At 40.1% G+C, this 26,574-nt stretch overlaps 1 protein-coding gene across 3 annotated transcripts in view; it reads left to right on the top strand.

Annotated features, from left to right (window-relative positions):
- Positions 1-26,574, top strand: part of LOC126376274 (solute carrier organic anion transporter family member 5A1) — a 51,503-nt gene that overhangs the window by 22,598 nt on the left and 2,331 nt on the right. For all 3 annotated transcript variants that reach the window (XM_050023597.1, XM_050023605.1, XM_050023588.1), the window contains exons 3-16: positions 1,821-1,952; positions 13,087-13,254; positions 13,339-13,474; positions 13,675-13,891; positions 13,972-14,174; positions 16,619-16,760; positions 22,824-22,931; positions 23,102-23,326; positions 23,495-23,659; positions 23,854-24,055; positions 24,339-24,508; positions 25,240-25,477; positions 25,897-26,088; positions 26,359-26,510. In XM_050023597.1, coding sequence (XP_049879554.1) covers positions 1,882-1,952; positions 13,087-13,254; positions 13,339-13,474; positions 13,675-13,891; positions 13,972-14,174; positions 16,619-16,760; positions 22,824-22,931; positions 23,102-23,326; positions 23,495-23,659; positions 23,854-24,055; positions 24,339-24,508; positions 25,240-25,477; positions 25,897-26,088; positions 26,359-26,510 — 2,389 coding nt within the window. In that variant the 5' untranslated portion in view covers positions 1,821-1,881. The remainder of the gene's footprint in view (positions 1-1,820; positions 1,953-13,086; positions 13,255-13,338; positions 13,475-13,674; positions 13,892-13,971; positions 14,175-16,618; positions 16,761-22,823; positions 22,932-23,101; positions 23,327-23,494; positions 23,660-23,853; positions 24,056-24,338; positions 24,509-25,239; positions 25,478-25,896; positions 26,089-26,358; positions 26,511-26,574) is intronic.

The raw sequence follows: 26,574 nt of genomic DNA, 5'->3' as shown, positions 1-26,574 counted from the left end.
AAATGAAGTATGTAGATAAAAACAGACAGACGAAATAGAGCACTATAATAAATCGATGTGATTTGCAATAACATTTGTCCATTGTGAATCATCGCTAGCATGACAGCACATGTGCAGTGTAGTGATAAAATTAGTGCCACGTTGGGGGTCGATTAGCGCGGGGTAGCGTCACCAATTATAGGCGCTCCTGTAGGTGACTTTGTTTATCTCCCTATTCTTAGAAATACGTATGTAACTTCTTTTTATATTAATTCGATAGATCTATTTCCTTGGTCTCATGATTAAAACCTTGATTTATCATTGTTTGCTGTGCATTCCTTCCATTGTTAATACGAGTATTACCTTTTTACTATTGTCAAGAGTATCATCAAACAAGAAGTTCTATTCTTCTATGCACTCAATAAATCCCATGGTGGATTACTTATACTGTTAGCCTAGGATGGAACTGGAAATTGCAGGCAAAAATAGCAAATCCATATTAGAATACCTACAAACATAATTATCCGAGAGTCGTACGTCGATCGTGGGTGCGGACTGCATATTATGCGCCGTTTGTTATCCCACACCTCGGGTTTTGGCCTTGACTCTCTCGAAAATCACTTTTATTTTAAGTAACTTTTCTTAATAGTTTTATCTACTACACACAGCCAATGCCACAAATACTTATAATAAATACCATAAATTAAACATGAAAAAGTCACACAGAATTCCCAGTTCACAGCAAACCCTGTTCTAACCACACAACTTTAAACATAAGTATATAAATATAAACATGAGCTGTTCTACTTAAACGTTCTACATACGGTTAATGCATTTACGTACATCACATTCCTACACAAACCAAAGCCCATCCCTATAGAGATTCCCAAGTCGTCAAGGCCCACAAAATCAGCACGTGTACCGGCGTCAACACACGAAATTACCTCGTACTCGTTGTTACTTCATAGTCGACTCCTAGGGCTTCTTCACATTATGCTCTAATAGGTTTAATGTAGCAGCATGGAACACTAAAAGATCTATTAGTTTTGTCGGAACCATAATGTTAGTATTTTTCATTAAATGAAGACTCATACAACATGTAGTCACGTGTGTTAGGTCACCTTTGGCCAAAGTTACTAATTCCCTTTTACAACCGAACCTAGTAAAGTCGTGTCATCGTGGATAACAAAGGGAATGTTTACGTCTGCTAACGAACCGTCTGTGGCTATTTGCGACCATATTTTTCCCTACCTTGATTGTCTATACCAACTATTTGCCAAAGCGAAAATCCGAAAATAGATTCAACAGTTTTTGTAGGTCTCGTGTTGATCTAACTGTACAGGAATTTCTCGCTGAACTTTCACTATCGATTACTTTCTGACATTTAAATTGCAATTTTCTCGCAAAAGGAAATTAATATTAGGTACTATCGGAACGGTAAAAATGCTTGTTTTACCAATAGAAACGACGCGACATCGGAAGAACCAGACATAGTGCGGTTATCTATCATAGAATGTATGGCGCATGGCGTATACAAGTGGATGCATCTGTTATTACCCCGCTAACATTTTTTGCCTTTTAACCTTAAGAGTTGTTTAGCTCAATTCAGTTAGAAACAAACTCCAAACTCAATTTCCCGCCATGTAAATATTTGTTTCAATTAAAAGGCAGGCACTCGTTCCGGGGCTACGCCGTCTGCGTTTGTACTGTTTCACAAAGATAAAAGTTTCATGAAGCCACATTGGCTTACAAAGCGTTTAAAGGTCTCGTAGCCAGATTTCCTTAGGGGTTTTGGTATCTTTTGAAGTATGAAAAATATAACGTGTTGTGTGTTGTTACAGGTGGAGGATAGAGGGGAAGAGTGGTATGGGCACGCGGTGAGGCTGGCAGTAAACCACCACGATGACGGAAGGCGAACGACAGCAGAACGCGGGTGGGACCAACGCCGCCCCGCAACACAGAAAAGGACACAGGTAATAAAATTCAAGAGAAGATAAATAGTATATACCTACAACTATATGATCTGCTCTCAAAAACCTAATTAACTTCTAAAATAACGATAATTCCCTCGTAATTCCTGTTCTCTCTAACTCTTTGTCGACATTGACTCTTCTAAATCTACGATCAGATCTTTCAACTATGCTCTTTTTTCCTAGATTTTGCCTAGATTCATGCTCTTTCGTTACAGGACAGATGTTCAATTGATTCGTTCACTCAAAAAACTCAGTTGTTGTTTCAACACTTGTATTACTATTTTATTCTGTTTTTTTTTTCACTATCGGACCCTATGGTAAACATAATATGTTTTTATGTAAACAAAATGTTTGTACCTCTTGCGCCCACGCGAAAACTGCATTATCATTAAGCCTGCAGTGAAATCTGTTGTTTGTGTTCGAGAATTGGAATCCTTGCCAACAATGCATTTGGCTTTATTCGTGTGATCTCGTTTTCGTAAGTACAGGTTTAGAAACCCGAATACTTTTTTAGTTTCGTAATATTTATACAAGAATACGAGTACCTAAGGAGACTATTTGAATATCCCAACATGAATCTAGGCAATAAACATAACGTTTAGGTCATATAAATGTCCTGATTCGATTTACGAGTGTCAGTCAGTTCGAGTGTATCATCGGTGAAATTACTTCGACCCACTTCGTTTGCCCTTTGCACGCTGTCTTTGTCTAGGCTCATATATTTCAATAAACAGTTCAATCTTTGCTTCATACATGTCGTTTCTAATAATTATAAACATGGAACAGGTCAATTTTTAATTTACATTCGGGACTAAATGTCGTTATTTTACGAGCGGGATGTTTAAGTCTGGCCGTCGATCGCCATCTGGTTGTTCAATAATATTTACGTGTTTACATTTACACGTTCTTCCTATCTTCGATAACTCTCTAGTGAGACGAGATGTTTCTTTTTGTTGACGGTGCAACGGCCTTGTCTTCCTCAGTGTATTTATAACCGAGTCTCTACGTTGATTGACACGTGTTTTTTGCAAAACTTTGTAATACGTGTTGTCTTCAGCCAGTTTCACTTTCGCCCTATATTTAGAACGCTATGATCACTTGTTTCACAATTCCATTTAGTTTAATTTGACCAGTTAACTGTTAGGCAATGGTGTTTGCAGACGATTTGACAGTTTATTAATTGGTATTGCCAACGCTAAGTACTGGACCATGAAATCAATGTATACTGATTTTTGCCATTGTTTCTAACCGCTCGGTCGTCACGCTAAATTTGGTTCGATTTAAAATGTTGGCATAACTTGGCGTTTCTTAAATTATCACTAGCACTACGTTGCGCAGGTTTACGTCATTGTACGCGTAAACGAGTTACCTATACATGTAGGACATGTTTTCATAAAGAAAATTAACGTGGGCGGAAGAATAAGGCTGTCCCCGCAAATTGGACAGAGTTGACACCTCCCACGACTCTTTGTAACATAAGTAATTTCATACAATAACAACTTCGTTATCTGAAAATAACTTCGGAAACAAGATCATAATTACTCCATCAATTGGGTCGTGCGTGTACTAGGCTCAAGATTCATTACGAAATTCTGATTACTAAATAAAGACAGATCTAAAACTAACGGAAAACATTTTCTTTTTCTATTTAACTTATTTATGAATTTTAATCAAGAAAAAAGTAATAATAAATTCGACATTTTATCACGTCTTTGACGTCACAGTGTGCTTTTTCATACAATTTCCATAGTAATTTCGTGTTTTGACGTTTAATAAAAAGTAACTGATTTGACTACAACAGCAAACAAACTAGTCGCAAACTAGCCTATTACATCAATACATACATGTCGGAGATAGGAGGCCTCCTATTCAAAATTGGTGAAGGGCAGCCTGGCCTCTCATCATCTGAGTTCCCCTCTTGGTTCATTTTGAAATAAAATCTGCAGTATAAATTAATAATTTATTGCAGGAATTAAGTTTTAACAAATAAATAAATAAATTACAATGTTTAAATTATTCGTGGTTCAGACGTGACCGTATCACACTTAGGATATGCGGACTGACTGCTGGTTGAAGTCGGAATGGCGCCTGGTACGCCTTGCTTTCTTTTATAAGCAATCCCCACCACCCGCACGTCGCCTGAGCCACAGAGTGACGTAATTTGTTTGTTCACCGGCCGGCTGCGCAGCTGCATTTTGCACGTGTAGCTGACTGTCGCGCCGATACGGCCATTCTGCTGCAGGTCGCGCTCGACATGCAAAAAGTAACAAAAATTTACAATTAATCATTAGTAGCTAGTAATAGTGCCATAGTTATGTTCGGCCAACTACTGACAGCATCATTATTTAATTTATCAATTTTCCAAAATGTGAGAGAAGGTTCCACTCCCCTATAACTAAACATGCTCCTAATCTAGTGGGAGGCCCCTGTCCTCTACCACTTGGACATGAAATTACAATCTAGTGGGAGGCCCCTGTCCTCTACCACTTGGACATGAAATTACAATCTAGTGGGAGGCCCCTGTCCTCTACCATTTGCACATGAAATTACAATCTAGTGGGAGGCCCCTGTCCTCTACCACTTGCACATGAAATTACAATCTAGTGGGAGGCCCCTGTCCTCTACCACTTGCACATGAAATTACAATCTAGTGGGAGGCCCCTGTCCTCTACCACTTGCACATGAAATTACAATCTAGTGGGAGGCCCCTGTCCTCTACCACTTGGACATGAAATTACAATCTAGTGGGAGGCCCCTGTCCTCTACCACTTCGACATGAAATCACAATCTAGTGGGAGGCCCCTGTCCTCTACCACCATAACTAAGAAAAAAAAAACCATCTTACTTACCATAATATTATTATTTTCTTAGTCTCTACTTGTCCCAACCATAGCATCTGCATTAGAAGATGATGCATCATCTACCGCCGATACGGTTTCTTGGAGATTACATTCTCCAGGCTTCGGTGCTAGGCGAAGTTGATCATGAGCAACTTTTTTTGGTCGTCCTCTACCTACAACTTTTTTTACTTGGTAACGATCATTTGGTAGCACTTTCCAGACTTCATAAGCATCGGGATATTTTAAATCTAGTCCAATTTGGCACCTTGGGTTTGTTTTAAAAAGTACAAAATCACCTTTTTGAAACCTTTTTACCTTTGCTTTGCCTTTATCAAATCTTTGTTTGTCTACTTGCGCTCTGGTAACCACTCTTTTATGTACATATGCTTCCAGTTGATTTCTGTCCACGGTACCTTCTGCTTCATCAATCAAGGACATAAGCTCGCTAGGCACAGCACTTTGTCTTCCAGTCAATGCTTTCAATGGACTTACGTTCGTAGTTTTATTTTTTGTACAGTTAATCGCCAGCTGGAGCGCATCTAAACCCTTTCTCCAGTTCTTGTCCTCGTAATTTCGGATGATTGTTAGCCCACTTTTTACAACGGCCATAACCCTCTCCACTTGTCCGTTTGATCTGCTAACTCCGGGTGCAATAAAGTGTTGTTGTATACCGTATTGCTTACAGTACTCTTCGAATTCAGCTTTGAATGCTGTGTCTTGATCGCTGATTATCTGCTTCGGGGCGCCGAACAAGGAGACAACCTTCTTTAGAGCATTTAACATAGACATTGCTGTCTTATTTGTAGCGTAGGTCAATAGTACATACTTAGTATATGCGTCGATGATGACTACAACATACTCATGATTGTTGTTTCGTTTGGTTAACCGTCCCGTCATATCTATATGTACAGTATGAAATGGAATTGTTTCCTTTTCGATAGGATACATTTGTACCTGTTTTGCGCCTGAAGAACCCTTGCTGGTTTTACATATTATGCAATTATCAATGAATTGTCTTACAGTGCTAGGCATTTCGGGAAACCAATATTCTTCACGTATTTTGGCCAGTGTTTTTTCCCATCCGAAGTGTTTCAGGGCTGTATGATATGCATTTATGATACTCCATTGATAAGACTTCGGTACCACTTTTTTCCAGCTGTTGCGTCCAGGTTCATCATCAAGATATTGTCGTTGAAGAACAGATTTATATAGGCGATACTCACTCACTTCATATCCCTGTTCTATTTTCTTTATTATGGCTGACAGTTCTGGGTCTCGTCTCTGCTCTATCGTGAGCCAAGAATCTGTGTTGTTTGCCAAATTTATACATGCTACTGGATTCCGACTAAAGAAATCTGCATGTTTCATTCGAATACCTTGTCGGTATTCGATTTGAAAATTGTAGTGCTGGAGAAATGCCCACCATCTGTGGATCCTCGGTAGTAGTTCATGTTTATGCATAGAAGGTTTGATTGCGTTGCAGTCGGTCACGATTTTAAAAGTCCTTCCGTAAAGGTACTGTCTAAAGTGTTTGACGGCACGTACTATGGCAAGGGTCTCTAACTCGTACGAATGATAGTGACTTTCGGGTTGTGTCGTTCGCATGCTCATATAAGCGACTACATGCTGCCGCCCCTCCTTTATCTGGATAAGAATAGCCCCTAGGCCGGTGCTGCTAGCATCCGTATGCAGTTCAATTGGTAAATCTTCCTGAAATATCATAAGGACTGGTTCCGAAATCAGTCGCCCTATGATGTCTAGTCTTGCATTCTCGCATTCTGCTGTCCAGGTGAAACTTGCATCCTTTTTGGTAAGATTGTAGAGAGGAATCATGCGCTTTGAAAAAGACGGCAAAAAGCGCCTAAAATATCCGGCCAGGCCGCAAAATTGCCGTACTTGCTTTACAGTGGTTGGTACTGGTGATTTAACCAAAGCTTCTACTTTTCGAGGGCTTGGTTTCACTGATCCGTTGGACACTACATTGCCAAGATATTCAATCGATCGTTTAAAAAATGAACATTTTTTGGGATTTACAGAAAATCCCGCCTCATATAAAGCGGACAATACCGCATCCAGCATTTTTAGTCCTTCAGCCACAGTTCTGCATTTGATGAGGACATCGTCCATATAGATCAGAATGTCTTTCAGAAAAGGGCGCAATGCTGCCATTATTGCACGCTGAAACACTGCCGGGGCATTCATTAAACCGAAAGGCATCATCACATACTCAAAAAGTCCATCGGGTGTTATGAAAGCCGTCTTAGAAATTGATTCCTCTTTGACAGGGATTTGATAAAACCCTTGTGTCATATCCAAGCAAATAAAATAATCGGCATCCGCTAGTCTGTCAATTTGATCTGAAATAATTGGTAATGGGAACTTTATAGGAATTGTGTTCCTGTTCAACTCTCTATAGTCAGTACACATGCGATCTTCGCCATTCTTTTTTTTCACAAGAATAACAGGGCTTGCGAAGTCTGAAGTGCTCTCGCGAACTATGCCATTAGCAATTAAGTCTTCAACAATTGTCTTCACTTTTTCCCGTTCGACCGGTGCCATTCGATAAGGTCGTCGTGATACAACCTTATTGGGGTCCTTCAACTGTATGTCCAATGTACCAGTTTTAACTTGAGTTTTTGGCATTCCTTCAACAAAGACACGTTTATGCTTGTTCAGTAAAGAATTTAGTTGTGACAGACTTTCAAAATCCGTCAAGTCTGTATCAAACTTTTCAAAGGGATCTTCAATAGAGGGAGCTATAAGAATGTTGCCAGTTCTCATTACGGTTGCGCCCTCATTCGTTACGTTTACAGCGAGACCTGGTACCTTTACAAGATCTGATCCAATCAATATTTCACAAGGAATCTCATGGTCCTCCACGATATGTAAACCGAGTTCAATGAAAATACCATTAATATCACATGTGACCGTGACACGCTCATATGAGACGACTGGTACTCCTGCGCCCAAACCTTTGAGCATTAAAGTAAAGTTCTCACGTTTTCCTGGCAAAGAAAAACCCAAAGTCTTTTTCACGAGAGATCGGTCAGCTCCACTATCAAATAAAGCAATGTACTTCTGATCGTTAATACTAACCCTCATTGGTGTTGATATAACAGATTGCTCTGCTGCTAAGTTCACTTTCTCGGCTTCATCGCTCATCTTTTTATAACAATTAGATTCTGTGTGGCCAAGTTTCTCACAGTAATTACATTTAGGTCGCTCCATCCGACGAACGTTTGAATTCGAGTCCTTGTTAGTCAATAATGGCTTAAGACTTGGCACCGTTAGAGCTTTTTCAGCTGCAGTACAATTGGTTTGAATGTGGCCTTGTTTGCCGCATTTATAACAAACGATTGATTCTTCTCGGTTTGTTCGTAGCTTTGGACGCTTTGCAGGTGGTTCTCCGAGTCTAGTTCTAGTATCTCTAGGCTTTGTAGTTGCTGCAACTGAAATCAATTCTGGAACAGACACACACTTACTTGACAACAGGCGTAATCTTAGATACTCGTTATCAATACAGCCGATAACTGCTTCCACTGCATCTTTTTCTTTGTCTCCGTTCATAATCCTTTTCCAAAAGTTCCACGCCTTGGTAATAGATTCGACAGGATTGGCTGGATCAAATCTAAAGTTCCGGAATTTCAGCATATCGTTGGAGTACCTTGCTTCTGGTTCAAAGGTCTGAACGAGAGCACCTCGCATATCGCTCCACAGAGGTGATTTAACAAGCCAAGTATCCCCAAGGACCTTTGCTCGACCTTCTAATAAACCAGCTATCTTGGTGCATATTTCATAATCAGTGAGTTGCCAGTGATCTTTGGCTCGATCTACATGTTCACACCAGTCGCGAACTGGGACGTCACCATCAGGATTAAATGGTGCGATATAAATGTCACTTAACCTGGGGCGTCGTGTTGAACCAGTTGATTTTGTTAACACGTTAGCCAAGAATTCATGAGTGACCTTTAAATTATCTTGTTGTTGACGTGTCAAAGTCTCCAATATATTGGCTAGAGCTGTCAAGGCTTGATTAGAAGCAGTATCACTTACACCCGCGTTTCCAATGTTAGATGAACCGGCGGGAGGCTGTCGATCTATCTCACTTCTGATGTCGGAGATAGGAGGCCTCCTATTCAAAATTGGTGAAGGGCAGCCTGGCCTCTCATCATCTGAGTTCCCCTCTTGGTTCATTTTGAAATAAAATCTGCAGTATAAATTAATAATTTATTGCAGGAATTAAGTTTTAACAAATAAATAAATAAATTACAATGTTTAAATTATTCGTGGTTCAGACGTGACCGTATCACACTTAGGATATGCGGACTGACTGCTGGTTGAAGTCGGAATGGCGCCTGGTACGCCTTGCTTTCTTTTATAAGCAATCCCCACCACCCGCACGTCGCCTGAGCCACAGAGTGACGTAATTTGTTTGTTCACCGGCCGGCTGCGCAGCTGCATTTTGCACGTGTAGCTGACTGTCGCGCCGATATACATAAACTCACGCCTAATTCCCACCGGGGTAAGCAGAGACTATGGAATTCCATTAGCTTTTTAATTCCAGTTTCACATACAAATACATACATAAACTCACGCCCGTAATCCCTAATGGGGTGGGTAGAGCCACAAGTAATCAAAGACAACTTGCAGCCAGTGTTCATACGAATTCCTAAGCTAATTCCAGTTTCATCCAATAAATATCTCATTTGATTTAGGTAATATTTACATAATATTCGTCTGTAGACGCCAATAACAATAAGAGTGGGTGCAAGACGAACTCAGGGAAGGATCATGAAAGTAGATTGAAGATTCCAAATTTAAAGCCACAAAACATTATCATACCTAATCCTTGGAATTATCTTGTCAACCTCTGATACCGGCGGTTGTTTATCATGAATTTTGTTATGATTCAGATTGATAATAAAAATGACAAGCTTATAGGTACCTATTGATAAGATTAGTTAATAAATATATCTGTATCGGATTGTGGTACCTGAACCTTTGATTGATTTGGGTTCTGTATATCTTATATCTATTTATTATGGTTCTTTTTTTAATAATATAGGCGTTTGACCACAATCTCACCTTTGACACGGCAAATGACGATGTAGTCTGGGGTGGTTCATGCTTACCTAGCAAATGCTTCACTCCAGTGTATACAGTAGCCTTAAAGACTCCTGTGTATTTATATATTACTACAGCCTCAGTAGTCCAGTGACTCACTATCTGGAAGTCCCGGGTTCGAATCCCGGTGGAGAAATATCACAAAAAATACTTTGTAATCCCTAGTTTGGTTAGGACATTACAGGCTGCTGATCACCTGTCAGTTGATCCGTGCTTTGGAAGGCACGCTAACCCGTTGGTCCCAGTTACTACTTACTGATGTAAGTAAGTAGTTGTTGCATGTATCGTGTCAGGGCACTTTGACGGCTCAATTGTAACCCTTGATGAGGTTGGTAATCCAGCTCACATCCCACACGAGATAAGATATCTTACTAGAGTTTAATCACCTTGTAGAAAGTAATGATGTAAATTCCGACAACACAACCTTAAAATGTGGCTGTAATAGTAATCCAGACAAATGAAGATATGGTTTGTTTTATCCGAGTTCATGTCATCGTACTTACCTGATTAAATCGATCTGATTTGCATTTGATTGCATAATCGATAAATAATCAACGGAAGAATTATTAATGGAAATTATTATCTCACGTGGCGACACAATCTGTTTACGTTCACGTTATACGGGGAAATGGACAATTTATTTGTTTAAGGATTTATTAGGTTGGATCGATATCAGTTTTTAGGAATTCTCATTTACAAGCCTGCTAGATAGTCCAATACACAATATAGGCCTGTATTAACAATGATTATTGCTGCAAAATATAGGCCATGGCTACACGAGGAAAACGACAAACTATACTTGGCCAATGACATGCTTTAACAGAATTATGTCTAGTAGAACACGCATGAAAACATGTTTTCTTGCCACTGGTTGCCTGGAAGAAATTCCTGCTTAGCAATAAGGCCGCCAGATTGTACTGTATCTTTCGTCCGCGTGTGTAAAACTTGTTTTGTATGTTGTGTAATAATAAAGTATATTTGTATGAAAGCTGATGACAATTTAGTAGATGGTTGATAGAGCATCTTGTCGTCTTCTATCGAACAGGTATTTTTGAATTTCTGATACATATCATCAACTGAAGTTTGATACCTGCACCGTCTAACAATAATTACTTTACTTACTACAAATCGATGCGTAGGTACATTTCTATCCTTCCTAAATATTCTTCTTCTATCGTGTGGGTTGTGAGGTGGATCACCAACCTCATCAACCCGCACTCTTAAATATTGATCAGTATTTATTATACATACAAAGTTATTGAGACAATATATATACCAGGTTTACACAGATCCTGTCGTGTGTTGCTGAATTGAAGGCTATAGTCACCCTCCTAGCTTTAAACGATGAGTCACTTCTATTTTTGCCACGTTCAGTTTCATGACCACACCTAGTCATTTTTGTAAGTTACATTATAGGTAAATTATTAATATTTATTCCCCACAACTACAAAACTTTAGCAAGTAGGTAGGTACTTTATATAAAACACTTCAAAGCCTACGTCTATCATATTCAAAACTCGTGTCTGTAATAAAATTTTGAAATACTTCACGGGTTCAACGCTAATGGACGGTGTTAGACAACATCGCTTTAGCTTAACTAAACTTAAAATTAAAGGATTATGTGGAGAGTAGCTGATTAGTGACTTAAAACTAAAGACCAGAGGGCCTGTCCACATCACCACGGCACGACGTCGTCGCCGTGGAACGGTGCGGTGCCGTGGCGCGGCACGTTGCCGTAACGTGGGAATTTACGTTGCCGTACCGTAAAAATGTACCTCACGACACCGCAAAGTTACACGTTGCTGTGCCTTGTAAACTTTCGGTACATTCATCACCAAATAAATAACAGTCTCGTTGTAGATATGGACCGCACAAAACGTATTCTGCTTCTGTTGTGTGTGTAACTTTGCGGTGTCGTGAGGTACATTTTTACGGTACGGCAACGTAAATTCCCACGTTACGGCAACGTGCCGCGCCACGGCACCGCACCGTTCCACGGCGACGACGTCGTGCCGTGGTGATGTGGACAGGCCCAGAGTGAGGCATTTAAACAAATAAGTTTGCGAGAACCTTGATTCTGGAATCACGACCTGTCCTACTTATGCCACACTGTAAGTACATGGTACAGGAATAACAATATTTGTTAATATTGTATAAATACAGTATTTTTTAAGAAAGATATAGTGTTGTTTTTGTTTTAAGGTAGGTACCGCCGAGTGGTCCCTTACTCTGTACCAGATAACGCATGTCACTGTATCTAAGATAGCGTTTGCTTTGCGCCACCTGGCCCACATTCGCACCTAATCGCACGTTACTCTGATATCACTCAACAAAGCTCTGAGTTAGTCATCTTTCCGTACACAGTATGGTACTGAACGTGCCAGACGCGCCCTTTGTTCATATTTCTTTTATTAAAAAATATTATTCGAATAAGCCGCTAAGTTGTGAGTTGTGACGTTTCGGAGTGCCTAATGTGTCATTCACCAGCGATACTCGTACTAGGATGAAACTGATATGCCGATTGAGTGTATAAAGTCATTGGAAGCAGTGTCATCATGTCGGGAAAAACAACGGATCAACTTTATCATTTGTTGGAAAGGTATAATTAATCCATAAAAAACAATCTTTCATTGTAATCTAGCATATTCAGACTAACGGAACATCTTCGTTAATGACAAAGTTAAAAACAGTGACAATTGCACCTAGATTCTCACAGTAACACTTTCCAGTCGTAAGAAAATTAATCGAAAGAATAGATGAAGTTTTCTGTTTACTGTTTTGCATCGTCAAAAGATTGCCATGAATGCAAAGCGCAAGCAGTACAGTGTTATTGTCAAGTTGATTAATCTTTTAGAAATTCAACTCCATTAACGAGAAGCGCTCCCCAAGAGATGACTGCGGGTTAATTTAAAGTACACTATCCTTTAATAAATTATCAAGGCTACTCTGTGTATTATGTAACATGTTTAACACGTTGTTTGTACGTTATTCGTAATTTTGTTCTTGTTTTAATCGAGGGACCAGTCAGTCAAAATCAGAAAGAAAATACACATTAGGTAGGTAATAATACTAATAATGAATGGAAACAGGCTATAAAATTATTAATCGGTAGATGGAAGCGTATGTTCTATTTCCGACGTGTATTTGACGGAATACTTTTTTTGCATCAGGAGACAAGAGTCAATGTACGCCATGACGGGACTGTATGCAGAGTCCGGGTGCACGGAAGGTGTGGGCGACGATGCGGCTGGCCCCAGCACGCCGCCACACCCGTCGCATCCACCGCGGGAGTCCATCAAATGCCACAGCCGAAACCCCTCGGCTGGCATATGCGACAGGTATTTACATCACACAACTGTCCTAACAAAACAATCTTTACAATCACTAAAAATGACCTATCTCAAATCAACCCACGTTTGCAGAGATCGCGACCGAGAAAAGGAAAGAGAGAAGCCTCGACAAATATTTCCAGAAATATTAGACATTCCTCATGACACACGAGACTGCGGGATCTTGTCGTGGAGACCGCTTTTTATCCAGAGATTTTCTAGTATTAAAGTGAGTATACACAACTCTTGGCCTTCAATTCGTCGCTGACGTCGCGAACTGACGTATCTGCAATTTTTGTACAAACTGTTTTACACCTTTTGCTATTGTCAATAAGACACAAATCACTTTAGCAAAAAATTACGTCAGCAAAGTCAGCCACGAATTATGCCTTTTGTAACCGCTTGATATTTACTAAACATTGTTTGCAGGTGTTTGTATTTTTCCTTTCGTTCCTGGTGACGCTGCAACAAGCGTTGAGCTCCGGGTACATAAACTCTGTGATCACGACCATCGAGAAGAGGTTCGAAATCCCTTCGAGTCTCTCGGGGCTCATTGCAAGCAGTTACGAGATCGGCAACGTTATCACGGTCATATTTGTCTCTTATCTGGGCAGCAGAAGGCACATCCCCGTTTGGATCGCCGTCGGTGAGCAGACATCCTTTACTTCATTTATGTAACTTGATCCTTGTAGACAATAATGATGTTAATATAATAATTTATTATAGGCGCAGTGATAATGGGCATCGGATCGTTAGTGTTCGTCGTTCCGCACTTTATAGCGGAAGCGAATAATGAAATGCTAAACTCGAATAAATCGGATGACAACATCTGCCGGCTGCCTCGATCACTGGAGCAAGACATGGGCGGACTTGGACGGTTATCTCAGGGATTACCACCAAGCAACCTGAGACCAGATAACTGTATCAAGGTAAGTCTACTTATTATACAATAATACCCCAGACATCTCGGATATTTTTGACACTTGATAGCGCGGTTTGTTTAGTCGGCAAGTCTGCCTTCTGTAACGGGACGTAGATTCCCGATCCAAGTTAAATATTTGCGTTATGATGTTGTGACTAATTTTGATCTTCTGGTTTGTATTTATATAATAATAATAATAATAATAATCTTTATTGAACATAGGCTTACAATTTTACATTAATAAAAATATAGACAACTATAATAAGACCAATTACTCTAGATATGCGGCGGTCCCTGCACTAAGCTCAGCTTGTATCGCAGGGGCCAGAGTACGATTTCCTGTCAGGATTTACAAAATGGACACACGGACAGAATACAGAGCACTATGAAAAATTATAACTGCTTATATCAAAATACACAATAATGAAACATAATAAAAATATTTAAAATTAACAAAAATAAAACTTCTAGGTATGGAGTAATGTGTGTGTGTGTGTGTGTGTGTGTGTGTGTGTGTGTGTGTGAGTGTGTGTGTGTATGTATGTGTGTGTGTGTATGTGTGTGAGTGTGTGCATGTGTGTGTGGGAGGTTCATAGGGAGCAGTAGCTGTTTTTCGGCATTAGAGCCTCTGTTTCGTCATAGTTTAGCTCTTGTAACCAAATTTCGATCGCTTTCTTAGCCTTGGACGTGGAAAGTGTTTTTACGAACTGCAGAGCTCTGCAAACCTTATTGTAAAGATATGGATGTAAAAAGAAAGGATGACGTTTTGAAAAGCTGGTACTAACAAAGGGAACGTAAACACTGAAAACTCTACGTTTTATCAGTTCATCATATTCCTGAGACCGGATGGTAAGCGAGTGTGTTCTAATAGTTGCTCTAAGTATAAATAGCTGTCGGACTCGCAGTACCTTAACTTCACTATACAAGTCATCCGTAGGATACCTAAAAGGTTTTCTGACCATTACTTTAAGGACGGCTCTTTGGGCTCTTTCTAGCTCCAGCATCCAAGATTTGTCCGCACCACCCCAAACACGAATGCAGTACAAGAGAATGGATTGGCATATTGCTTTGTACACCAATACCAGAGTCTTTTTGTGAGCTGCGTTTCGTAGACGTTTCATTATAAATATGACTTTCCTTATTCTTCCCGATAATACCGCGATGTGTGTCTTAAAAGTAAGATTTTCATCTAACACAATGCCTAAGTACCTAATATTATTTGTGCGTTCAATCGATAGTGTAGTAAAATTAGAATTATTTTGAAGTAATTTTATGGGCTTAGAAAGCGGGGGTTTGGAAGCTCGTGTTTTGTAGAACGCTACATGTTTTGTTTTGGAGACATTTAAGGAAAGTAAGTTTTTATCTAGCCAATTTAAAATCATCTTCATGCCTTCCTCCGCTGTTTTGTAAACCTTGTCCCAAGATGAACCTCTGAAGATAATGACAGTGTCGTCCGCATAGCAAAAGATGTCAGCGCTGTTAAGAGTAAGTTCAAGAATATCACTCATGTAAATAATAAAAAGTGTTGGACCTAAGATGCTTCCCTGGGGTACTCCGAAATCAAGCGGTAGCTGGTCGCTCACTGCTCCACCCACTCTAACACACTGTCTGCGATTTGAAAGGTAGCTACGGAACCAATCATGGGCTACACCTCTGATACCGACATTGTGTAATTTTTGCAAGAGAATCGGGATTGATACTGTGTCGAAAGCCTTTGCAAGATCCATGAAGACACCAAGGCAGCAAAATTTTTGATCTAAAGCCGATGAAACCACATCAGTGAGCTCCAAAACTGCATCTTCCGTCGATTTACCTTGTCTAAAGCCAAATTGTCTGTTAGGGATTAGACTGTAATTTTCAAGATAACCAACTAGTCTTTTGTTTACCAATTTTTCCAGTAGTTTTGAGAAAACACTAAGTAAGGAGATTGGACGGTAATTACTTGGGGTACACTTATCGCCAGCCTTAAAAATAGGTGTGACTATAGCAGATTTCCAGTTCTCTGGAAAAATCCCGGATGAAAGACTTAGGTTGCAGATATGAGTAAGAGGCGTCAGGATAGCAGGTTTGATTTGTTTTATGAGGAAGGGGGTACATCCATCTAATCCAGGGGCACTGTCGGGTTTGAGATCACTAATGAGCTTGCTAAGTTCACTTTCGTTAGTAGGCGTCATGAAAAAGGAGTGTGCTGTTGAGGTTTGGGATGCTACTTCAGCTGCTAAAGATTCTTGGGTGCTACCGAGTCTAGTCAGGGTATTATAAATATGTGCATCAGTTATTACACAATATCTAAACATAAACTGCGCAAGAAAATAAATCATAATGTATTCTAATGACAATAGCGCACGGGGAAAAATATAACTGCGTTTTTCATAACGTCTACATAAACAACCCGCAATACACTCCCATCTATTACGGGCATATAACACTAACAGCTCTTGACGTTTCCAGAGCACCCCGAGTACGTTCATGCCAGTGATGGTGTTCGTGGTAGCACAGCTACTCCTCGGATGCGGCGGCTCTCCCCTGCTGACCCTCGGCACGACGTATGTCGATGACCACGTACGCCCCGAATCCTCCAGCATGTATATCGGTGAGTGTTGTATTTCATTTGGTAAAGGTCTATAGGCATACTCTCTGCTCCAACACTACTCCCACCCAACACCGCCCTAAACTCTGCTGGCGGTCATGTACCGAGCAGTCTGATGGCGGAAAGCTTGCTGACACTGAGCTGTCTTCTAATTTATGTTGTCAATATAAACTATAATAAATAAATAATAAATAAAGCTTTATTTTCTCCCACACAGACAGTTTAACAAACAACATAACGACATAACAAAGGCATAACTATAACATCTGTGTGAGAGACTGGTGTCTGTACTAGGATGCCCTGTATGACAGATCACCAGCCTCTCCACACTCCAAATCAGGTGCTAGGTATTTTATTATGTTTAAGTTACAGTTTGAATTATAGACTGTATACAATAATAAGAGTGGGATAGTTTTTTATAAGTACCTATTAGAAATAAGAAAAGGTTAAAGAACGTTCGGCATGCTTGTGTGTGTGTGTGTGTGTGTGTGTGTGTGTGTGTGTGTTAGCCCTACGACTTACATCTTGGGTTCGGAAGATGCTATAAGAGCATCTTCCACTAACTATCCATTACGAGTGTGTGTGTGTGTGTGTGTGTGTGTGTGTGTGTGTGTGTGTGTGTGTGTGTGTGTGTCATGACATCACAAGAAGTAACTCTTCTGTTTCGCTATAATCCAGGGATTTTAGCCAGCTCGTTAAACAAATTTTGCACTTATGCTTCGTTAATGAGTAAATGTCCATTTTTTTATTTATTTTGTTGTATAAGTAAGGGCCAAGAAAACCAATAAATTTATGTGAAAAAGCAGTTAACCAGATCGTTGATGTTGGACAGATATTGTTTTTGACGCGTTTTAACTATATCGCGAGGCCAGCTGGTGACAGAGTCGTGAGTGTATGACCAGGGTGACAACCTAGATAAATGAGACACATTTTCGAAATTTCCAAAACGAGAAAATATATATTGGTGTCGTCAATAAACAAGGTCAAAATTACAAACTTAAAAACTAAGTAATGTCAAAAACAAAAATAATTTTATAGTAGGTACATAGTAGATTACTACTATTTGAATGATCTTTGAATTCAATTATTTCTGCAGATATCTGCCTACTACTAGTCGCCGACTAGTCTACACTACTCAATTGAATAGTCTATTATGGCTGTAGTTTCTACAGGCATACAATACTACTTTGCAAATTGTTACGATATTCGATGAAGATATCTGTACTGTGACAATGCCAAGAACACTCAGGTTAAACAATGTTAATAAGATTTTATTTCATAATTTGTTTGGGTTATAATTGTCTGAAATATAATATTATATTACTCTGATAGGAAAACTCATTTCTACTTTAGTCTTCGCTGGTAGGCATCTCCAAGTGACCTCAAATAACCTCGAGGAGTTATGTTACATCTTTATTGTCAATACGATGTTACCGCGCTGTGTCCTCCCATAAACCGCACAGGAGTCATCGAACTTAATCAAATGTCTTCGCCGTTTTATGTTTATTTCGGTATCGATTGAGGCCAAATAAACCTCACGCGGTTTAACATTACCGACACATATTTTGCTACAAAGGATATGCTTATAAGAATTCTGCTCGCGTCGGTAAAGACATTCACCGCAACATTCTAAAAGTTAAAGTACGTAAATGCGTTACAATTTTGTATTTGATATTTTCTGTAATAAGCAATTAAAAACATAATTTATTAAATGTAATAAATGTTTTTATCCTTTTGTTGTCTATAAGAGACTTATGGATCATACTACCCAGACTCATTATACTCATTAATACCCAGTAATACGTTTTAGACAAATCTATTAATAATTAATTTATAAAATAAGAATTTTGCATTTGATATTTTCTGTAATAAGCATTTAGAAACAATTTATTAAATGTAATAAATGTTTTTATCCTTTTTTTCTCTATGAGAAACCTGTGGGTCTCTACCCAGTGGTACCCAGTAACACGTTTTAGGCACAACTGTTATTAATTATTTTATAAAATAAGTCGTAAAATGTAATAGTTATAAACTACGTACTTAACTCACGATTGTGATAGCAATTAACCTTCATGGTTACTATTTTACCACTGGTTCGATAAGATAAGAACACAGTTAGGTATTAATTTGCACATTATAAATGAGGAACTTTCCAGGCTATGTTCCCCAAACGAAATATAAATGGCGGTACAGATTTGAAAGAAAGAAACATTTATTACTTCCGGACACCACAGACACAGACAAACAGGTCCAGGTCAGGGCAGGATTTGCCTTCGTTTAATCCTCTTAATTTCATGGATAACAGACATATGTTTCTTTAATCTTTGTTTTTGGGTATAAATGATGACCCTTGTTATTATACCCAGGCACAAAATATCTTTGTTATTCTGATCAAAATAAAGAGAAGCAATATAGTTAGGTAGCAACATAATTCTATACCTTATTTGATCCAAATATCAAGCAACAATTATTTTTATATATGCCTCTGCTGTTACATTACATTTTTTAATAATGATATACCCGAGCAATAAGAAAATAGGTAATATTATCACGTTAAATCTATATTTTTTAAAGTCTTGAAAGTCCCTAATTGAAACAAGTAGATAACTACAGTCCCATCGGTCTGTATGCTATTACTATTTGAAAGAGTAACAAATTGCGGAATGAAAGAATGCGATTTTGCGGTAAGAAATTACTGGTTCAATTAAAATCAAAGCCAATTACAGCTTTTAATATAACATGAGCTGATAAACAACAAGCGGGCAACGGGGCTAGATGGATGATAAATTATTATTATCGCAGTTTAAAATTGAAGCCGCTTTTAATACCGACTGAATCATTGACGTGGACTATAAAACTGCAGGATCCATTTTATAAACGTAAAGGTTATTGAACCGGCACGTGTTCGTGATGCATCTACATTACACTTATCTGTCTGCATTTCTAACAATGCCACTTACATTATTGTCATATGAAAAACCACTAATGATAACAAACGCCACTTTTTACCACCATTTATTTCACGCGTCTGTTACACATAGCAACACTTGCTTTTGTACTACTCACATTGGCGAATGATTGATGAGCCGATGATCGATGGAGACTAAGACGGTCGTACACTGTCCTTTACGTTTGCATGTCCTAATGCATTATGATGTTCACTATTATACATGAGCTATAGATCGACGGTACTTGTCCGAAAACTCGATAAACACCCGTAAGAATCCACCCACTCCTTTTACCCAAACACCCGGTAGATTGCTCATCTGTGTTTACAATATTACAATAATAATATTTTAAGGAGTTAAATAAAGATAGCTTGTAAGAGGTATTCGAGAGCCGTGGTAACCCTGTTGGTAGAACGCTTGCCTCTCACTTTGAGGTCGCAGGCTCGAATCCAGCACAGGTCTAAACCAATGATTGTCGAACTTGGATCATATATGATTATCACGTGCTCAGCGGTGAAGGAACACATCGTGAGGAAACCCACATTACTGAGAAATGCATTTTCGGAGGTATGTGACCTAACCTGTGTGTGTGGTTTTACCGTCGCGGGTTGGAAGGTAAGACAGTCGCTTCTGTAAAAAACCGGACCTGTCAAGTTTTCAGGTTGGGTAAGCGGACCCTATGAAAAACGGGATACTGCTAGGGAGATGATGTGTAAAAGGTACACAGGTATTTAGGTATTTGTTTCTAGGAACAAATAACAGTTTATTTGCGGCACAAATGGCGCACGTAACTTGTTCACATAAAGTAAGGCTACGTTCGCCTCGTGGATCCTACCTTTGTCACCCCTGCAACGGTCGCGCCCTTGACCTGCCGCTTGTCGACACTGTCACAAGAACGAAAACAAATTATATTGCTTTACTCCTAACGCTAACGCTAACCTCAATACCATTTTGGAAGACCTATCCATAGATACCCCACACGTATGGGTTTGATGAAAAATTTTTTTTTTAGTTTGATTTCTATGTATGGGGACCCCCAAATTTTTTTTTTCTATCATTGCGTAAAAATCTTAATGCGGTTCACAGAATACACATATTTATCAAGTTTCAACAGTATAGCTATTATAGTTTCGGAGAAAAGTGGCTGTGACATACGGACGGACGGACAGACATGACGAATCTATAAGGGTTCCATTTTTGCCATTAGGCTACGGAACCCTAAAAACCCGCTGAATTTTTAAACTACGGTGAATAATTATATATGAACAAAATATTAAAAATATTTTCATCAATTAAGTTAGTTGTTCAAACGTGGGAGAATAAAAATGTATTAAATGTGAAGCGTTCAGAAGGGTCAGTTCGATTAGAACTAAATTAATCAAAATTAATATCGTGGCCCTGATCTTGACATCAAATTACAATCCTGTCGGTCAAATGGAATTACGGTATTTCGTGTTTACTTAAAGACCCATCGATATCCGTCTAAATGGAGAACTTCCAGCAAACTTATCCATTAATGAACGCCATTGATTTTACTTCACTAATCCTGTCCATTTACGTGCTTCGTATTTCATAAAGAACATTTCCAGATGTTTCGATCGAAACTGTTTACTCTTTTTAAAAGCTGTTTCAAAGTTTTAATCCTTTGTCGATTTCACGATCATATTTGGGTATTTAATTTTGATTCCGAATAAACGAAACGTGTCCGAGCAATCTGTCTACAAAATCTTAATTAGTTTTCTTGTTACATTTTTACAGGAAGCAAGCAAATTTCCGTTCATCTTTCGATTTCCTTTGCGGTTTTTTTTTGTTACGTTTGTAGAATACAACAGAGGCTGTAAATAGAAGGGAAATTAGAGTCTTGTATTTGTGACCTGTTTCGCGTATTAGGACTCCTTTGGCTGTCGCTGGGGCGAGGGGTTTTAATAAGGCCCTCTATGTAGAGCCTCTACACCTAAAGAGCCTCTTGTCTAGATTCTGACCGGGTTCGTTACGTCTCCTTTCTGCTGTTTTTATATCAACGTTACATTTATGTATTAGGAAGCGTGTGACAAATTATGAACTAAAAATTATAATTTTGTTATAGAAAATATCGACCTACTTTGTGCCTGATGGCATTTATTTTAGCTAAGTAGTTAGTTAAAATTTTGTTCGTGTTTTAGGCGTGGTTTCCATATTTGTTTAAAATTGATATTTATTTCCTGCAATAACTGCAATCATTATCTGAAGGTCGCAAAAGTTCCATATCAAAACGTTGGCATCGTTAGTTTTATGGGAGTGAGCCAAACAGAATGCAAAGTGATAGATTCAGAGCCGCACGCAAGTTATGGATTGACTTCATAAGTTTAACAAGCCGCAATGCGTTGTTACGGGCGCCACACATACATCCATTTCGGTTATTAAATATTATTCAGAATCATTCCTAAAAAATTTAAAGACATTTCATTGTTTAAAACCTTCACACGTGTAACGCAACATCAACCTTGCAACTTCACAACAATTGGTTTTAGAACAATCACAATCTTAACAGAAATTAAATGGTGCGCGGTAGGCAGTTTCTCACGCAAAGCGAAGCAAGTTTGGCAAGCCATAAGTCATTGATATTTGCCGCGAAATCCGTGCCGTTTGCACCGCGCCAAACAAGAGTGACCTACTTTCCGTCCGCAATGTCGGCAGTCGGCACACGTTCTGTTACTGCATGCAGCCTTCGCGAGCAAGGGCTTTGGATGACAGGCATTGCATCCACTCAATTACACTTACAATTATATTTATCACGAAACAAACACTATATTCATAATAGAAACATACACCGGATTTATGTAAAAGGAAGAGCCATTTGAGAACGAATAACATATCTTAATACTTCCGCCACACATAACAGAGAAAATCAATGTTTATGCTTATTTCGAATTCTCAAAACACGGTCGATTGCATAAACTGTCGATATCCCTTCACTGGCCGCGGGCGCGGGCATGTGACTTAAGGAATATTAACATATTTATGCCGATAATTTAGCACTCGTTTACCATTTATGTTACGAAAAGTCGCAAATAAACTGATACGTACAAAGCCCTTTAATTGAGTGATTTAAATTAAACAATCAATTATTTGTTTGTAGGATGCATGTACAGCATGGCAGCATTTGGACCGGTCTTGGGTTTCCTGCTCGGTGCATACTTGCTGTCCTTCCACATGGATTCGTTTTCTGGTGACATCATATCTATAGGTGAGTTTACGTAATTATGAACTATAAATATAATATTTTAGTGACGGCTACCGGATCCAAGGAGACGATAAATTGATAATAGCAGTCTTGTTAAATATTTACACCTGTACTACAATTACAGAACATGTACATTCTGAGTACTTAGAATTAAATGGTGACCTTGTTTACAGACCCGGGTGACCATCGCTGGGTGGGTATGTGGTGGGGAGGGTTCCTGCTATGTGGGCTGTTATTGATCCTGGTGGCGATTCCGTTTTTCTCATTTCCGAAAGTGCTAGTGAGAGAAAAGGAAAAGATCAGATTGGTGGAAAAAGCAGCAGCCGCTAGCGGTTCGAGTGTGACGAAACCACCCAAACCACAAACAGAAGATACTGGATATGGAAAAGATATCAAAGGTTCGTGTAGAAAGATAACAGTTGTTTTCCGTCATCATCACCCTAATGTTAGCCTGTGTTCACTGGGTCCGCTTACCAAAACTTTTTTTACAGAAGCGACCAGACTGTCCATCATTAGTTTCTTTCTAAAAGTATGATTAAAATGTTGAAATGTATGAAATCTTTCAGATATACCGGTGTCAATGTGGCGCTTGCTCAAGAACCCGGTGTACGTGGTGACATGTCTCGGCGCGTGCATGGAGCTCATGATCGTGTCGGGCTTCGTCGTCTTCCTTCCCAAGTACCTCGAGACGCAGTTCAGTCTCGGCAAAAGTCAAGCGAGCGTGTTTACTGGTTAGTTAAGTATTGTAATAAAATATATAAATGTGGTGCGATTCTCAGAAATCACGATTGTAAATGTCGGGCGAAAATGACAAACGCCATATCAAAAGGGAACCTTTCGCATTCCGGCCTCTTTGACATTGTCCGCTTTTCTCTGAATTATATCTTTTCCGCAATTTTGTATAAGGCATCATTTGTGAATTTAGGTTCGATCGCGATTCCTGGCGCTTGTATCGGAATCTTCATGGGTGGATGCTTGCTGAAACGACTCGAATTACGGCCGAAGGGCGCGGTACAATTCGTGCTAATATCAAACACGATTTGTCTCTCCTGCTACGCTCTGCTCTTCTTCCTCGGCTGCGACAACATCAAGATGGCTGGAACCACCATTCCTTACACTAATAACAGGTACTTAATCCTTTCATAATTTCAACATCGCGTGCCAGTGCTTAAAATTTTCATATTAAAGTTCAAGTAATTTTAGAACCATTTGGGTTACGGTCTTAAAACGAAACTTTTTCAGGCCTTAATCACTCGATTGTTTATTTATGCATGGATTTGACATTTCAAAAAGTTTCCGGACACGAGTGGAAATTCTGGAATTAAACTCAGTTCCGCAACCGTTACGTTACCTACTTTTCATTGGTGTTTCGTGTCACAGAGGTTAAAGTTATTTGTTTTGGTGTTTTAGCAATCTGGAGCCGTTCAAAGTGAACCTGACAGCGGCGTGCAACTTCAACTGCTTGTGCACGGAGACTGACATGGAGCCAGTCTGCGGCAACAACGGCCTGACGTACTTCTCGCCATGCCACGCCGGGTGCGCCGCCTTCTCATCGCGGTCCAACTTCACTAATTGTGCTTGTAAGTACTTTCACATTGTGTTTCATCTGCGTTACAAGGACGTTCTGAAAAGGCACATGAAACTGTGCCATATCGAGCCCTCATACTGGGAGGCGCAAGCAAGCCAGCGCCCGGAGTGGAGAAGAAAAGGTGATGATCTGAAAGCCCGACCACCTGCGGCAATCACCTATAATTACGTAGGCGGTGTGCTGACGTGCCCAAAATGTGGGCGCACTTTTTGACATAAAATTGGCTATACGAGCCATCACAGAGCACACCAGAAAGCAGACTTTCCAAGCTCTTATGACAACCGTCAATTAATCCACCAGCTGCTGTCGCTGTAGTCGAAATCGACTGTGAAGCATCATTTTTCGTATAGAACTATTCTCCAATTTTAAATGCCCAACGTTATTAACATACCGTATCATTTTGGGAAAATACGTCTTTATTAAATGGGTATTCCAAGCTCTAAATTTTTCGTTTTTCACCCAAGAACACGATTTATGTTTTTGTAAATGACATAAGAATAAAGTACGGTCAGTACAGTACTAGCTGAGTTAGCTTCAACATTGAGCAATGGTGTCGATTCGGGCAACCACCAACTTAATTTAAATTAGAATCAGTTAGCTCTCTTTCTTCCTCATATTGTAAGTGAAAGACGGCACTAGTTTGAGAAGAGTTGTCAAACTAAAATTAGGTTAAGTTTGTGTCCACCGGAATTGGCAGTAATATGTTGCACACCCGGGCCGCAGGCGTGCACGAGAACAGCCGCGACGTGGGTGCCGCGGCCGTGGTGGGCGGCGCGTCGGCGGCGGCGCTGACGGCGGGCGGCGTGGCGCGCGAGTACAGCGAGGTGACCGTGGTGCCCGTGGCCACGGCCGGCGCCTGCAACCCGCCCTGCACCACCATCTTCCCCTTCCTCGTGCTGCTCTTCTTCATGACCTTCGTCGTCGCCGTCACGCAGATGCCGCTGCTTATGATTGTGCTTAGGTAAGTGTTTTGCAAAATCTCAAAATCATCGCGTAGCCAATTATTTATTTTGAGTTGGATTATGTATCGCCTAGCGCGCGTTATATTTAAAGGTCCGGATTCTATTCCCAAAGGGGACACTATCGAAAATCACTTTGTGACTGTCCTTTGTTCGGCTAGAACATTACTTTCTGAATCACTTGATTATCTGAAAAAGTAAGATGATTCCGTGCTTCGGAAGGCACGTTAAGCCGTTGGTCCCGGGTCACAAGACTAACTAACCTACCCGCACTGGGCCAGCGTGGAGTATGCTCCATACCCCCTTCCGGTTTAATGAGGTGAGGCCTGTGCCCAGCAGTGAGACTGTGGGATGTATGGTATAGGCTATTTTTTTTGTTCTTGTTATGTAGAACTATATAATTCGCCTTCGTGCTTCCCAGGTCGGTAAGCGAGGAAGAGCGTTCGTTCGCGCTGGGCATGCAGTTCGTGATATTCCGTCTGTTTGGATACATTCCCGCGCCGATCCTGTTCGGGAACCTCATCGACTCCACCTGCATCCTGTGGAAGCAATCCTGTAGCGGGGAGAAGGGAGGCCGCTGTCTACTCTATGACATCGAGCAGTTCCGATACAGGTGACTTGTTAGAATAACTGTCTACTTATTGATCTACTACTGATCTAAAAGAAAGCAGAAGATAGAAGGGGGATATTTTTTGATCTAGTGACATGATAAGACTTCCTCCGACTACGCCAAATGGGTCTAATTAGCTGCCTGTTCGCCATACCCATCTTTTCAATTCAGTGGTAAAATGAATCCACTTTGATTTATTCTTGCAAGTCTGCTTACCCGGAAAGGGCTGGCGCGTGACTCGGAATGTAATCCTAATCATTTGTGTTCCTGCAGATACGTGGGGTTATGTGGAGGCATAAAAATCGTGGCGCTGGGCATCTTCATGGCGGACTGGTGGCTCGTGCGCCGGCGCAAGCACCTCGAGGTGGCGCCGCCGCTGGACCCGCACAAGGACATCGCCGGCTCCATCATCAGCCTCGACAAACGTAAGTTGCTTACTATACAAGTGGATTTCTCAGAGTATCGATAATTTACGTCGAAACTAATTTT

Source organism: Pectinophora gossypiella, chromosome 2 (assembly GCF_024362695.1).
Source record: "Pectinophora gossypiella chromosome 2, ilPecGoss1.1, whole genome shotgun sequence".
Classification (NCBI taxonomy): domain Eukaryota; kingdom Metazoa; phylum Arthropoda; class Insecta; order Lepidoptera; family Gelechiidae; genus Pectinophora; species Pectinophora gossypiella.
The sequence above is the reverse complement of the archived record's forward strand: the minus strand, read 5'-3'. Positions and strand labels throughout refer to the sequence as shown.